We start from the raw sequence: 13,139 nt of genomic DNA, 5'->3' as shown, positions 1-13,139 counted from the left end.
ACAGACAGCTTCTTCAGTGATGGGGAAGATGCACGGAGGGGCCCTACTGAGTCTTAAAGCTTAGAACAAAATGGATGCCATCTGCCAGGGTTCTGAAGGAGGAGCAAGAGCCATCCTCTAACCAAGCCCCTAGGCCTGGAGCTGTCCTGGGCCCTTCCAGCCTCCACTGGGCTCCATTCCTAGGGATGGGAATGCATGTGTGTGTTGAATCATGTGTTGTTTCTTCTTTCATTTTGATGGCAATGCCGTTACATCTTATTATTCTGGGTTGACCCAGCCCAGAATGTAAGTAATGACCATAGGTGCCATCAAAGCAAAGAAGGAAGTGGGATGATTAGGAGTGCACATGTTTATTGGGGATCTACTACAGAAAGGTAGTACAGCAACACCAAGTGCACTGGCCTCTACAGGCACATGCATGCATGTATACTCAGATATACATATATGAACATGCATGACACCTACCCACATATATGTATGTACACAATAGTTCAACATACCATGATAATGTACCAATTTATAGTTTGCTGAGAACCTAAGCAAGGAAAACAGGAGGTTCCCTGAAAGAAATGCCTAATTCAAGATGGCTGTCTTTGGGCCTGAATGCATACAGTAAGGATAGATTGCAAGTTATCTGTTCTTCAGTGGCTGTGTTCCCCTTCTGGCTATCATAACACTCCATCTGAGAGAATTCGTAAAATCTGTCTAGAAAAGGTACAGGCAAAAGTCTGAAGTTACTGCTTCCTCAGTTTGAGAACCTTCTCTATGCTGTGCAATATGGACACCTACTACTACAGACCTCAGTGTCCAGTTATCAGCATGGTTTGGAGTCCACAACTGCAGCTAGGGAAACAAGCCTTGCTCATTCACACAATAGGAAGAGCCAGTGACCCTCTTCTGGTGATAGGGCAGTGGCAGAGGGGCTTGGATGCCATGAAACAGACATCACTGTTTTGCTCAGAACAGAGACTAGAGTCACTGGGTCTATGCAGGTGACACATGGCAGAGCTGAGACAACAGGACAGGTTGGCCTGGGAATCAGACCTCTAACACTGTCAGTAGCCTCTCTGACTTTGTATATTTGACACTGGAGACACAGGAGCCAACAGAAAGGGCTGGAGGGGGAAAGGGAGTATGTGCATCGCTTTGCCTCACTGATTCATGGGTCTCTGTGACCTGGCCAGCTAAAACCCTGGAGCTGAGCCAGTTTCTTCCCAGAAGTTGCACTTGGCAGCATCCTCTAAGCCAGCATCCCCACATTTCTCAACCTCCCATTGTGCAACCTAGGTGTCAGGAAGTCATCAGAATGGGTTCCCCTGCAGGCTGGCCTTCCAGGGAAAAGCTCAGTTTGCTGGCCTTGTCCTGTGCACGGTGCTGCAAGGTCAGTCAAAGCCAGTTGACCCCACAATGTCCAGTAGCTTGTGAGAAAAAGAAGAGGACAGACAAAAAGACACTGAAAGTTCTGGGCCCAGCGTCTTGCCTGGGTCAAGGACTTGAGAGAGACCTCATTTTGCCATGAGAAGTGTGCTCTGTCCTGCCTGCCAGTCATGGGTAGGGCTCTCAGTCCTCAGTCCACAGTAGGGGAGCAGAATAGTGGTCAATTGCTACTGAGTGTGCACATGCCCCCCTCTGTGTGTGTGTGTATGTGTGTGCGCTCTGTGTGTGTGTGTGTGTGTGTGTGTGTGTGTGTGTACACCAGAGACAAACCTCAGATGTTTTTCCTCAGAGAAGTCAACCCTGTTTCTTAAGATAGGATCTCTCATTTGGCCTTGAGCTCGTCAAGTCAGCCAGCTTGCCTGGACATTGAGCACCAGGAACCTGCACATCTCTGTCCTTCCTCTTCAGGGATGGCAGGTATGTGCCACCATGGCCATACTTTAGTATATGAGTTCCTGGGATCAAACTCAAGTCCCTGTGTTATAGGGCAAGCACTTTACACACTGAGCCAACACCTCAGCACCTGCTCTTGGATCTGTAGAAGCCAGTTGCACATGGGTCAAGCCAGGAAAAACACCATTTATGCTCCCAATGGAGATAGTTCCTGAAAACTGGCCATGCCCCCTGAATGAGTACATTGTGTGTTATGCTTTCATCTCATGTGCTTGGCTTGTGAAAGGTGGGCAGACCGTGAAAGGCTTTCATACAAAGGAATTGAAGTTCAAAGAGGTCAGTCATACGTAAGTTGTCAAGATCTCCACACAGGACCTGGACTTATCCCAACAATATTTGGTATATTTTCTCAGCCCTGACCTACAGATTCTAATTAGAATCTGTAGAAGGAGAGAGCCACTTGTTGGTTCCCAGCTGCTCAGCCCCAAAATAATCACATAGAAACTGTATTAATTAAATCACTGCTTGGCCCTTTAGCTCTTGCTTCTTATTGGCTAACTCTTACATATTAATTTAAGCCATTTTTATTAACCTGTATATCACCAGAGGCTGTGGCTTACCAGAATAAGTTCCAATGTCTATCTCTGGCAGGGCTCCATGGCTTCTCTCTGACTCTGCCCTTCTTTTTCCCAGCGTTCAGTTTAGTTTTCCCCACCTAGATCTGTTCCCCTATAGCTCTGCTATAGGCTCAAAGCAGTTCCTTTATTAACCAATGTTATTCACAGCATACAGAGGGGAATCCCACATCACCTTTCCTTTTCTGTTTAAATGAAAAAGGAAAGTTTTAACTTTAACATATAACAAAGCAGGTATCAAGCAAGAATTGCAATTACAATATCATGACTAAGGAAAACTATATCTATTCTTCAACACCATCAAAGACTCCAGAAGGATATAATATTACCTAAGTTAACAAGAAGTTCATTGTAAGAAACTTCCAAAGCTCTAGAATTGACAGAGACATCTCACTGCCTGGACAGTCACTCAAAGTTTTTCTGCAAAATTGGGGTATCCGTCTTCAGCCTACAGACTCATTGCATCGGGCAGACTTTTCCATGAAGCAGGAAATTTCAAAGACAGTTCCACATATATTGATAGTTTGTCAGTTGCTTTCTTCTGTGTCCTGCAGAATGTCTGGCAGACTCTTTCATGAAACAGGAACCCTGAAGGATGGTCTCACCTTTAGGCAAGTTCAGCAGTCATTTTTCTGTGGGTGCTGCATGTTCAGTTCATACAGCATAACGTCAAGCAGTCCAGGCAAAAGCAGTTCCTTGTCAAAATGGCTAGCAAACTCCATAAGGAGTCTCATTGATGCCCACCTTCCTCTTGAAGTAATTGGTGCTGCCAGGAGCACATGTGTCTCATTGTCATGAAAAGTCCTAACTTCTTAAAACATTTTAAATGCTATATTCTGTAATCTTTTTTTTAAATATTTATTTATTTATTATGTATACAATGTTCTGTCTGTGTGTATGCCTGCAGGCCAGAAGAGGGCACCAGATCTCATTACAGATGGTTGTGAGCCACCATGTGGTTGCTGGGAATTGAACTCAGGACCTTTGGAAGAGCAGGCTCTTTACTAATGAGCCATCTCTCCAGCCCATGTAATCTTTTAAAAGTTTGAAGAATGCCTATCCATTTGAAATACATCTCTGTACATCTAGAAAATCTAACTAATATGACTACAAGCTTGACTATTATAGATGATTATCTATTAACCTATATTTCTTAATTATACTTAATTTTTAATGAGCTGCACAAACACAATACTTAATCAAAATCAGAAATATCATATAATAAAATTGACCTTAAATTTGGATCAATAAACCAAGACCCATACTAATGCAAATCTCTACAGCATATCTCCCTTTAAATGTAAACAGACATTTATAAAGAATATTTGGGAATATAGGCATAGTTTTCTCCAATCTGCTTCCTGCTGTTTATTGGGTGAAGTGATTTTTGAGGGGTGTTCAAGGCAACCTTTCAGGGGCTCTTGGTCCATCAAACCACATTAGTTTAGAATTAATCCACAGGTTCTCATCTTCTGTGGAAACAAAAGAGGAACCTCTTTTCCAAAGTAACATATCCTTATACCCATATTTTGAAAGCAAGATACCATTAAAATATATATGTTGATTTAGCTTATCAATCCCCAGAATCAAATGTTTCTCTGTAGTCAGAAAATTCAAAGGAAACACAATAATATACATAATCCAGACTCTCTGTGAATTTTCCATTTTTACATAACTTATTTTTCTTTACTCCTTTTAATCTATGGCTGTCTGTACTCTGTCTCTTTAAAGACTTTGTTTTATTTTTTAAAATAATTTACTTGCTTTTATAACTGTCTATACTTTATTTTTTCTTCTCTCTCCTAAGCCTAAGTACATTTATCCAACACTGTGACCCATTTAGAGGTCTTTTATGTCTGAATCTGTCCTATTGTGTACCTGTAATTCTTTACTGTCCAGGAGCACTTCTTAAAACTTAAGCTGCACCATTCCTAGGGGAAATACAGCAGTTTCCTGCTTGCCCTGCCCAGTCCAGCATGGTGGAGCTGCTCGCTGCCTCTACTGCCTCCCAGAGCCATGCACAATGCCCGTCTCCAGGCACACAGCCAGTCCATGTTGCCACCAAACAAGCCATAGCAGGTTGCTTACAAACCCCATTCAAATGCTCAGTCTCCTGAAAGAGCCAGAGGTCACGTTGGCAGCACAGCCCAGAAAGCTGGCATTTCAAAATAGTGTAGGTTTTCCCCCTATGGCTTAATCAGGACAACCTCTCTTAAAGGAGCCACAGCATGCCACCAGCAAGCAAAACCCATTTGGAAAAAAAATGTGGCTAAACTTTATTTTTTAGTCCAGAATTCCTTTGCAAGCCCTCTCAGGATTTAAGTGGATTTAGTTGGCGACATGGGTGCCAATTTGTTGTAAGGAAGGAGAGAGCCGCTTGTTCATCCCAGCTACCCAGCCCCAAAATACACAGAAACTGTATTAATTAAATCACTGCTTGGCCCATTCGCTCTAGCTTCTTATTGGCTAACTCTTACATATTAATTTAACCCATTTCTATTAACCTGTGTATTGCTAGAGGCTGTGGCTTACTGGGAAAAGTTCTGGCATCTATCTCTGGAAGGGCTACATGGCTTCTCCCTGACTCTGCCCTTCTTTCTCCCAGCATTCAGTTTAGTTCTCCCTGCCAAGCTCTGTTTCCCTATAGCTCTGCTATAGGCTCAAGCAGTTCCTTTGTTAACCAGTGGTAATTATAGCATACAAAGGTGAATCTTACATCAAGAATCAGCAGTCCTTCTCATGGCTGCTGCTACAGAAGGAGGTAGAGAGGGGTCCTAATATCTGAGGTGTCAATTTACTGGTGCCCTGCTGCTGTGTGTTTTTCTCCAAGTCACTTAACTTCTCTGTGCTGCTTGTTATCTCATCCACACAATGGAGACTATCCTAGTTTCTTTTTTTTTAAAGATTTATTTATTTATTTTGTCATCAGTGTTTTTGATCTTGGCCATTCCTACAGGTGTAAAATGGGATCTCAGAGTTGTTTTGATTTGCATTTCTCTGATGATTAAAAATGTTGAGCATTTCCTTAAGTGTCTTTCAGCCATTTTAGATTCCTCTGTTGAGAGTTCTCTGTTTAGGTCTGTACAACATTTTTTATTGGATTGTGTGTTCTTTTGATGACCAATTTCTTGAGTTCTTTGTATATTTTGGAGATCAGCCCTCTGTCTGATATGAGGTTGCTGAGGATCTTTTCCCATTCTGTAGGCTGTCGTTTTGTCTTGTTGACCATGTCCTTTGCTTTACAGAAGCTTTTCAGTTTGAGGAGGTCCCATTTATTAATTGTTTCTCTTAGAGTCTGTGCTACAAGTGTTTGTACTCCATTTTTATTGGATTATTTGTTTTCTTGATGATCAATTTCTTGAGTTCTTTGTATATTTTGGAGATCAGTGCTAGGCTTCCTTGAGCTTCCTTATTCCCCAGGGAAAGATGAGTTTGCTATCCACCCATTTCGCAACCCCATGACACAAGATGCCTGTTCTGCAGCCCTACAATGCAGGACAATCAGACATGACAGGGAGTTGTGTCAAAGCAGGAACTCCAGTTATTACTGTGAGCATCAGCTTATATAGGTCAAGTGACATGGTGTGATGTGGAGGTCCCTCCATCCATGAGAGACAGCCAAGACTACCGAGTTTTTGCTGTCTCATCCTCACTCAGACTCAAGCCAGATTTTTCTCTGTCTTATAGGCCTTGAGGTACAGGCCCTAAAATAATTTTGACCCAACAATCATACCTTTGTCTGATGTGGGGTTAGTTAAGATTTTTTCCCATTCTGTAGGCTGTTGTTTTGTCTTGTTGACCATGTCCTTTGCTTTACAGAAGGTTTTCAGTTTCAGGAGGTCCCGTTTATTAATTGTTTCTCTCAATGTCTGTGCTACTGGGGTTATATTTAGGAAGTGGTCTCCTGAGCCAATGCATTCAAGTGTACTTCCCACTTTCTCTTTTATGAGGTTCAGTGTGGCTGGCTTTATGTTGAGGTCTTTGATCCATTTGGACTTGAGTTTTGTGCATAGTGATAGATATGGATCTATTTTCATTCTTCTACATGTTGATATCCAGTTATGCCAGCAGCACTTGTTAAATATGCTTTCTTTTTTCCATTTTGTATTTTTACTTCTTTGCTGGAGAGGCTGTGGGGTAAAGGGAACACTTCTTCATTGCTGGTGGTAATACAAGCTGGTACAGCCCCTTTGGATACCAGTATGGAAATTTCTCAGAAAATTAGGAAACAACCTACCTCAAGACCCAATAATACCACTTTTGGGTATGTATCCAAAGGATGCTCAATCATACCACAAGGACATGTGCTCAACCATGTTTATAGCGGCATTGTTTGTCATAGCCAAAACCTGAATACAACCTAAATGCCACTCAACCAAAGAATGTATAAGGAAAATGTGGTACAGTTACACACTGGAGTACTACACAGCAGAAAAAAATAATGACATCTTGAAATTTGCTGGCAAATGGGTGGAGCTAGAAAACATCATAGTGAGTGAGGTAACCCAGACCCAGACCCAGAAAGACAGACATCGTGTGTACTCACTCCTAAGTAGCTTTTAGGCATAAAGCAAAGAAAAACCAGCCCACAAATCACAATCCCAGAGAACCTAGACAATAATGAAGACCCTAAGAGAGGCATACATGGATCTCATCTACATGGGAAGTAGAAAAAGACAAGATTTTCTGAGTAAATTGGGAGCATGAGGACCATGGGAGAATGTGAAGGGGCAGGGAGAGGCAGGGAAGGGAGCAGAGAAAAATATATAGCTCAATAAAACCAATAAAAAAAGATTTATTTAGCCGGGCAGTGGTAGCGCACGCCTTTAATCCCAGCACTCGGGAGGCAGAGGCAGGTGGATCTCTGTGAGTTCGAGACCAGCCTGGTCTACAGAGCTAGTTCCAGGACAGGTTCCAAAGCCACAGAGAAACCCTGTCTCGAAAAACAAAAAACAAACAAACAAAAAAGATTTATTTATTAATTTTATTATGAACGCTCTATTGGCATGCCTGACTTTATCCCAGAAGGGGGCAGCAGATCCCACTACAGGTGGTTAGGAATCACATTGTGGTTGATGGGAATTGAACTCAGGACCTTTGAAAGAACCGCTGAGCCACCTCTCCAGCCCGTATCCTATTTTCTTGAGCCAGTGATAGGTATGCTTTTTAACTATAGTGCCTTTCGAATTGGACTCTAATCTGTGATTAACAAAGTCAGGCCTGCCTTTTCCTTCCCTGCCATCCATGGCCCCTTTCTTTTGCCCTAGGCAGCCACTGACTTCATCTTTATCCTTACAGATTAGTCTAGGCCATCCTAGAACACCTATAAGCAGATTCACAGCCTCCTGCCTCTGGGATATCTGAGCTCTGCTCCTGGCTGCAGTGCTGTTGAGCTTCATTTGTGCTGCTCATTTCCTCTGGTGCTGACAGCGCTCTTTTTGCAGGAGACCTCACTGTGCAGCGCTCCTTTTCCTGGGTGTATTTAACATATTGATCCTAGGGCTACTTTAAATCACCCCGCCAGAGTCATCCGCACACAGGATGTGGGAGTCGACACATGCTTTTTTCTGCTGGATGGTCGGGTGTTGTTCTGATGCTTGTCAAGGGGGTGGGGAGATACAATACAAAATGCCACAGATTAAAGAAAGGGTCTCATGAAGTTAGAATATAGTGAGTGACAAGTTATGTGTCATTAAAACTGTAACTCTGACTATACTAAAATATAAAAATAATGGATGCCACAGGAAATAAAGAGAACAAATTGTAACCTGCTATAATACTTTTGTTGCTGAAGTTTTGAAACTGTGTAACCCAGGCTGGTCTCAAGCCCCCACCAACAGATCCCCTGCCCCAGTGGGCTTCGCCATGTGTGGCCATAGCAACAATTTCTGAGAGTGTTCATTCATGTGAACTAAGAGCGAGCTACAGGCAGAAACTAGAACTGGATGCATGCTGGATGCTGGGCACAGCTCCTGGGTTGGGCAAGCACTGCCATATCCTTGTCTGGTTGAGATACTGGGACGTTTGTTGGACTACATATTCCCCTCAGATCTACACTGGCCTTTGTTGGGTATTTGGTTGTCTTCAGGGGGGCAGGGCTCCCCAGAAACATCACACTCATTTGAAATCTAACCACCCATCTTTGGCTTTGGCCCCCAACCTGGCCCCTTGAGTGTCTTCCGAGTTCGTTCCCAACTCTGACCTGGAACCTCTTCATAGCGCCTTGGGTTTGATTTGTGACTGGGGCTGTGTCTCACCCATGCTCCATGGGATAAAAAATGGATGAGATTGCTGGCTGGGATCTATGTTAACGATCTATGGCTGGTAACATGTTAGGTGTCCTCGGAATAGCTTTGTAGCCACCTTCACCATGAATCAACACTCTTGCTTTTAGGAAATTGTCGGGCAGGAGTCTGGGTCAAGGCTGGCTGTGAGAACTGCACTTACAGATGGCTTGAGAGGACGTTTTGCGCAAGGTATTTCCCAGCACTGGTGGGATTGTGCCATAGCCCCGCAGTCCCTGGCTGGACTCCTGAGCCCTGCCCACATCTTGCTATAAAGGTCACTGCACCCTCCAGCCACGAATTAGTTTTTCCTGGCTCTAGTGCCTCTCAGTGTTGGCATGGTGCTGCACGTGGTTCTTGTCATTTTGAGCCTCTTGCCACTGCTGGAGGCCCAGAACCCAGAAGCTGCCAACATCACAGGCACAGCTATTACCAACGACACACTGATCTGGGTGAGTGCCTGCCCAGGGCCTGGCTCTGTGCACTGTGCATAGCTACCTTTCCTCGGGCTTTTCCTTCCCAGTCTGCTCATCTCCAGGCTCCTTCCCTTGCCTCTGCCTGGGACTCTGGTGGCAATCTCCTGCCTCCACACTCAGAAGCTTTCCTCTGAAGTCTCTAGAAGGGACGAGAGCAGTGGAGGCCTGATTTTTGAGTTGCCTGTGTGATCCCGGCCCCGGGCTTCAGTTCCCCGATGTGTGGCTCAGGAGCTCTTTCTCACCTGCCTCTCATCGCTACTGACTGCCACACACCAAGGCCTGCTCATCCGTGTGCCTTTATCTTCTCAGCTCTCTGGCAAATGGTTTTACATAGGCTCCGCTCTACGCAACCCCGACTTCAAACAGGAGGCTCAAAAGATACAGGCAGAATATTTTTACTTTACCCCCAACTTGACAGACGACACTCTCCTGCTCCAGGAGTACCAGACTACGTGAGTCCTTGCAGCAGCTCCCCACCCAGCCCTGGCCTCCGTTCAGGGACACCTGGAGACCTGAGCAGACTCTGCCTCTGCTTGGCCTTCCCAGCCATCTTCAGGACCAGGGACAGCTGTTTTCTCTACCCGCCCCTTGACCCCAGTGCTGGTCACCTCTCCGGATCAGCTTTCACCTTTGTTCTCATTCTCTGCCTGTAGGGAGGACCAGTGCTTCTTTAACTCCAGCAAGCTGGAAGTCCAGAGAGAGAATGGGACTCTCTCCAAATTCGGTGAGAGCCAGCACTCCTGTGGAAGGGTCTGCCTCTGGGGGGCTAGGCCAGTTTAGGGGAGAGGTGGCCAAGGCCCCGGATCCTATGGGCACAGAGAGCAGTAGCTGGCCAGCAGAAACTGAGAGTTCATGCCCTGTGCTAGGCCCTGTTGGAAACACTTTATGTGAACTTGGCCCTTTCTGGGAGGGTATGGCAAGGATCAGAGGAGGAACCAGCACAGGGTGGTTATGTCATTCTTTTAACAATCTTTCCTATTCTCTGTGAGCTCAGAGTGGGAACCCATGGGGTGGGCAGCCATGACTTCACCCATGCCTCCATGTCCCCAGGGACGGCCACACAAATGCTGATGGGCCTGACCAGACACTGTGTAGCAGCCCCGAGGCTTTTAACCCTTGTGCCCCTCCTCTGTGTAATGGGGGTAGATAGTCACCATCTTTCCAAGGCCCCTGGTATTCCTCATCTCTGAAGAACAGCAGAAACTGGGCACACAGCAGCTCTGGGGAGCCCCAGGCCTTTGCCCACAGCTACTTGCTTCCCAGCCTTGGGAATGGAAACCTTGGCACCATTCCAGTGACTCGGAGCCTTTCCTCCTGTAGAGGGAGCAGAAGAACATGTTGCCCACCTGAAAGTGTTCATGAAACACAGGGGCTTCATGCTTGCCTTTGACCCGGAAGACAAGAACAACTGGGGACTGTCCTTATATGGTAGGTCCCTCACTGCCCCAATCCCAAGCTCCACAGGGTCCTGCCCTGGGTCCCCCACCCACATCCCACACCCTGCCTGACCTCCCATGTGCTTACCTGTTCTCCCTGGAGCGAACAAGCCAGATACTGCCCCAGAGCTTCTTGAGGAATTCCTGAAAGCTGTCAAAAGTCTGGGCATGGATGAGTCAGAAATCACATATACGGACTGGAAAAAGGTAAGTGAAGAGGCTGGATGATACCACCCTGGACGTGGTCTCTTTCTCGGTGACCTAGAGGCTATGGTAGCCCAGGTTGGCAGGTGTCCTGCTGTTAACAACTCTGTGGCCTGCAGTGGCAGCTGAGATTCACAGACACCATAGACAGGCAATGAGGCTGGGTGTATATGGGGTTAAGAAGGAGATCCTGGAAAGACTGGAGAGGATAAGGGGCAAGAGAAAGGGCAACCGAGGGGACGGCTGGTGCCAGGGTGCCAGGCTTTTCCCTGGCCTTCATTTTCACAAGTTGTGGTTGACGTCTTCTGTGGTACTCCAACTCCAGCAAGACTGATGGCTTCGGGTGTAGGCAGGGGTGGCCCAGAGTCTTGATGATCTCTCTAATCCTGGCTGAGGGATTTGACTCAGCTTTGACTTTGTCACAGGATCAGCCAGAGACCTTGTACGTAGTTTCAGAGAATCGCAGCTCTTTGTGATTCCACCTGAGCCCTACCCGCCACCCCCAATGCCTCATTCCCAGAGGGAAACAATCATAGAACTGAGGTGTTTAACAGCTCACCACCCACCTCACAACCAGGGCACGGAAAGCGGTCACCCAGCCACCTGGGGCTCCGCTGCCTCATCTCACCACAGTGGGGCAAGTAGGCTCTACCCACCCCTGTAGTCAGGCGTGCTCTGAAATGCTGGCTCCCACTTGGGGGACTCTGTGCTCCCACTCAATGGGGTGTACAAGCTGAGGCTCAGAGGGAAATGGCTTGAGCTACATACTCCAGAGAATCCATGGTAAATCTCGGTTCCAGGTGGCTGACACTACCCTGCCTTTCTGGTCAATCATTGTGATCATTTTTTCCCTTTAAAAAAATGTATTTATAGCCAGTTGATGGTGGCACACACCTTTAATCCCAGCACTTGGGAGGCAGAGGCAGAGGCAGGCGGATCTCTCTGAATTCAAGACCAGCCTGGTTACTCTGTAACTCTACAATCCTCCTGCCTCAGCAACTCCAGGTATGTGCCACCGCAAGTGGCTCAGTCTCTCTGCCCTCTTCCCTGTTGTCCCCTAGGATATGTGCAGTCAGCAGGAGAAGCAGCACGAGCCAGAGAGAAAGAAGACAGAGGAGGGTCCCTAGGAAGGCCAGGCGTGGGTGGGCTCAGCTCTCTGTGTTCTGTTTTCATGCTCACCACGCCCACCCTGTGCATCTTGGTCCTTTCTTCACACCAATAAAGGCTTGGGAAAACATTCAATAACCATGTCTTTGCTTCATCCATCCATCCATCCATCCATCCATCCATCCATCCATCCATCCATCCATCCATCCATCCTCAAGAGGCCTGCCATGAGTAGAGTCTCAGCTAAGTCCAACAAGCCCCACCTGGGGGATCTGAGAAGGCTTCCAGGAAGGGGCATCTGAGTCAGGCTACAAAGAGCTGAGAAAAACTGATGTTTTTGTAAGTGCCAATCCCAATAGGGCACACTTGAAGACGGCAAGGCAGAAGACCACCAAGGATTCGGGGTGGGGAATCCAGGAATGTAATGCCCATCACAAGGGTGCCATCTTAATCATTGAGGAGAGGTGAGCTGGGAGACAGGTGGGCTCGTGTGGATGCTGCCATGGGCATGGTATAAAAGTCCAAGGCAAGATGGCATGGTAGGTTCAGGTGTAGGTCCGAGGGGTGGATGTCCCCAGGAGGAGTTCGCAGGATGCCCATATGGTGACACTGTGAGATGAGACTGGCTGACAGCTGACAACTGTCTCACAATTATGACTCGAGTTTTGGGGGCTCAGTCCACTGTTTGGCAGACACAAGACGTGAGATAATCTTCATACTCAAATGGATGTGCACTCATCCAGGAGATGTGCTGTGTGTGTCTGTGAGGACATTTCCAGAGAGGACCACTCAGCTTGAGCATGGGCAGAGCCATTTCTTGGGGAGGGGTCTCCACCTACACTCGGCCCTCTGGTGAGGTCATCTGTGCTGCCTGGATGACCAGTGTCTGCAGCCTCCTGACACGGTGTCCCTCTCCACCCAGAACGGGACAGGCAGCGAGCACAGACAGCTCTGTGGAGCCCCGCTCTGCCTGTCAGTACTGGGGGAAGAAGGAGACTGCAGAACTGCACATGCATGCCCAGTGTCAGAGGGTGTTGCCCCAGCTGGAAGGAGAATCTGGCCTGGGGCGTCTCCGGCTACTACAGCCTTGCTTTGCTGGCCTCTCTGGACTACAGCCTTGCTTTGCTGGCCTCTCTGGACTACAGCCTTGCTTTGCTGGCCTCTCTG

General features: G+C 46.8%; 1 protein-coding gene across 1 annotated transcript; it reads left to right on the top strand.

The window, feature by feature from the left end:
* Nucleotides 1–9,060: 9,060 nt before the first annotated feature.
* Nucleotides 9,061–12,110, top strand: Orm1 (orosomucoid 1). Its single transcript, XM_005352609.2, has 6 exons — nt 9,061–9,201; nt 9,535–9,677; nt 9,879–9,949; nt 10,546–10,653; nt 10,765–10,868; nt 11,927–12,110. Exons 1-6 carry the CDS (start codon nt 9,088–9,090, stop codon nt 11,990–11,992), a joined length of 606 nt encoding a protein of 201 aa, XP_005352666.1. The 5' UTR covers nt 9,061–9,087; the 3' UTR covers nt 11,993–12,110.
* The last annotated feature ends 1,029 nt before the right edge of the window (nt 12,111–13,139 follow it).

Source organism: Microtus ochrogaster, chromosome 10 (genome assembly GCF_000317375.1).
Source record: "Microtus ochrogaster isolate Prairie Vole_2 chromosome 10, MicOch1.0, whole genome shotgun sequence".
Lineage (NCBI taxonomy): Eukaryota > Metazoa > Chordata > Mammalia > Rodentia > Cricetidae > Microtus > Microtus ochrogaster.
The sequence above is the reverse complement of the archived record's forward strand: the minus strand, read 5'-3'. Positions and strand labels throughout refer to the sequence as shown.

What these genes read in the sequence shown, in the direction of transcription:
- Orm1 (XM_005352609.2), top strand. Translation starts at nt 9,088, where the DNA reads ATGGTGCTGCACGTGGTTCTTGTCATTTTGAGCCTCTTGCCACTGCTG. An exon ending in CCAACGACACACTGATCTGG is followed by an intron (nt 9,202 to 9,534) that starts GTGAGTGCCTGC and finishes TTATCTTCTCAG; the next exon opens with CTCTCTGGCAAATGGTTTTA. An exon ending in CTGGGGACTGTCCTTATATG is followed by an intron (nt 10,654 to 10,764) that starts GTAGGTCCCTCA and finishes TTCTCCCTGGAG; the next exon opens with CGAACAAGCCAGATACTGCC.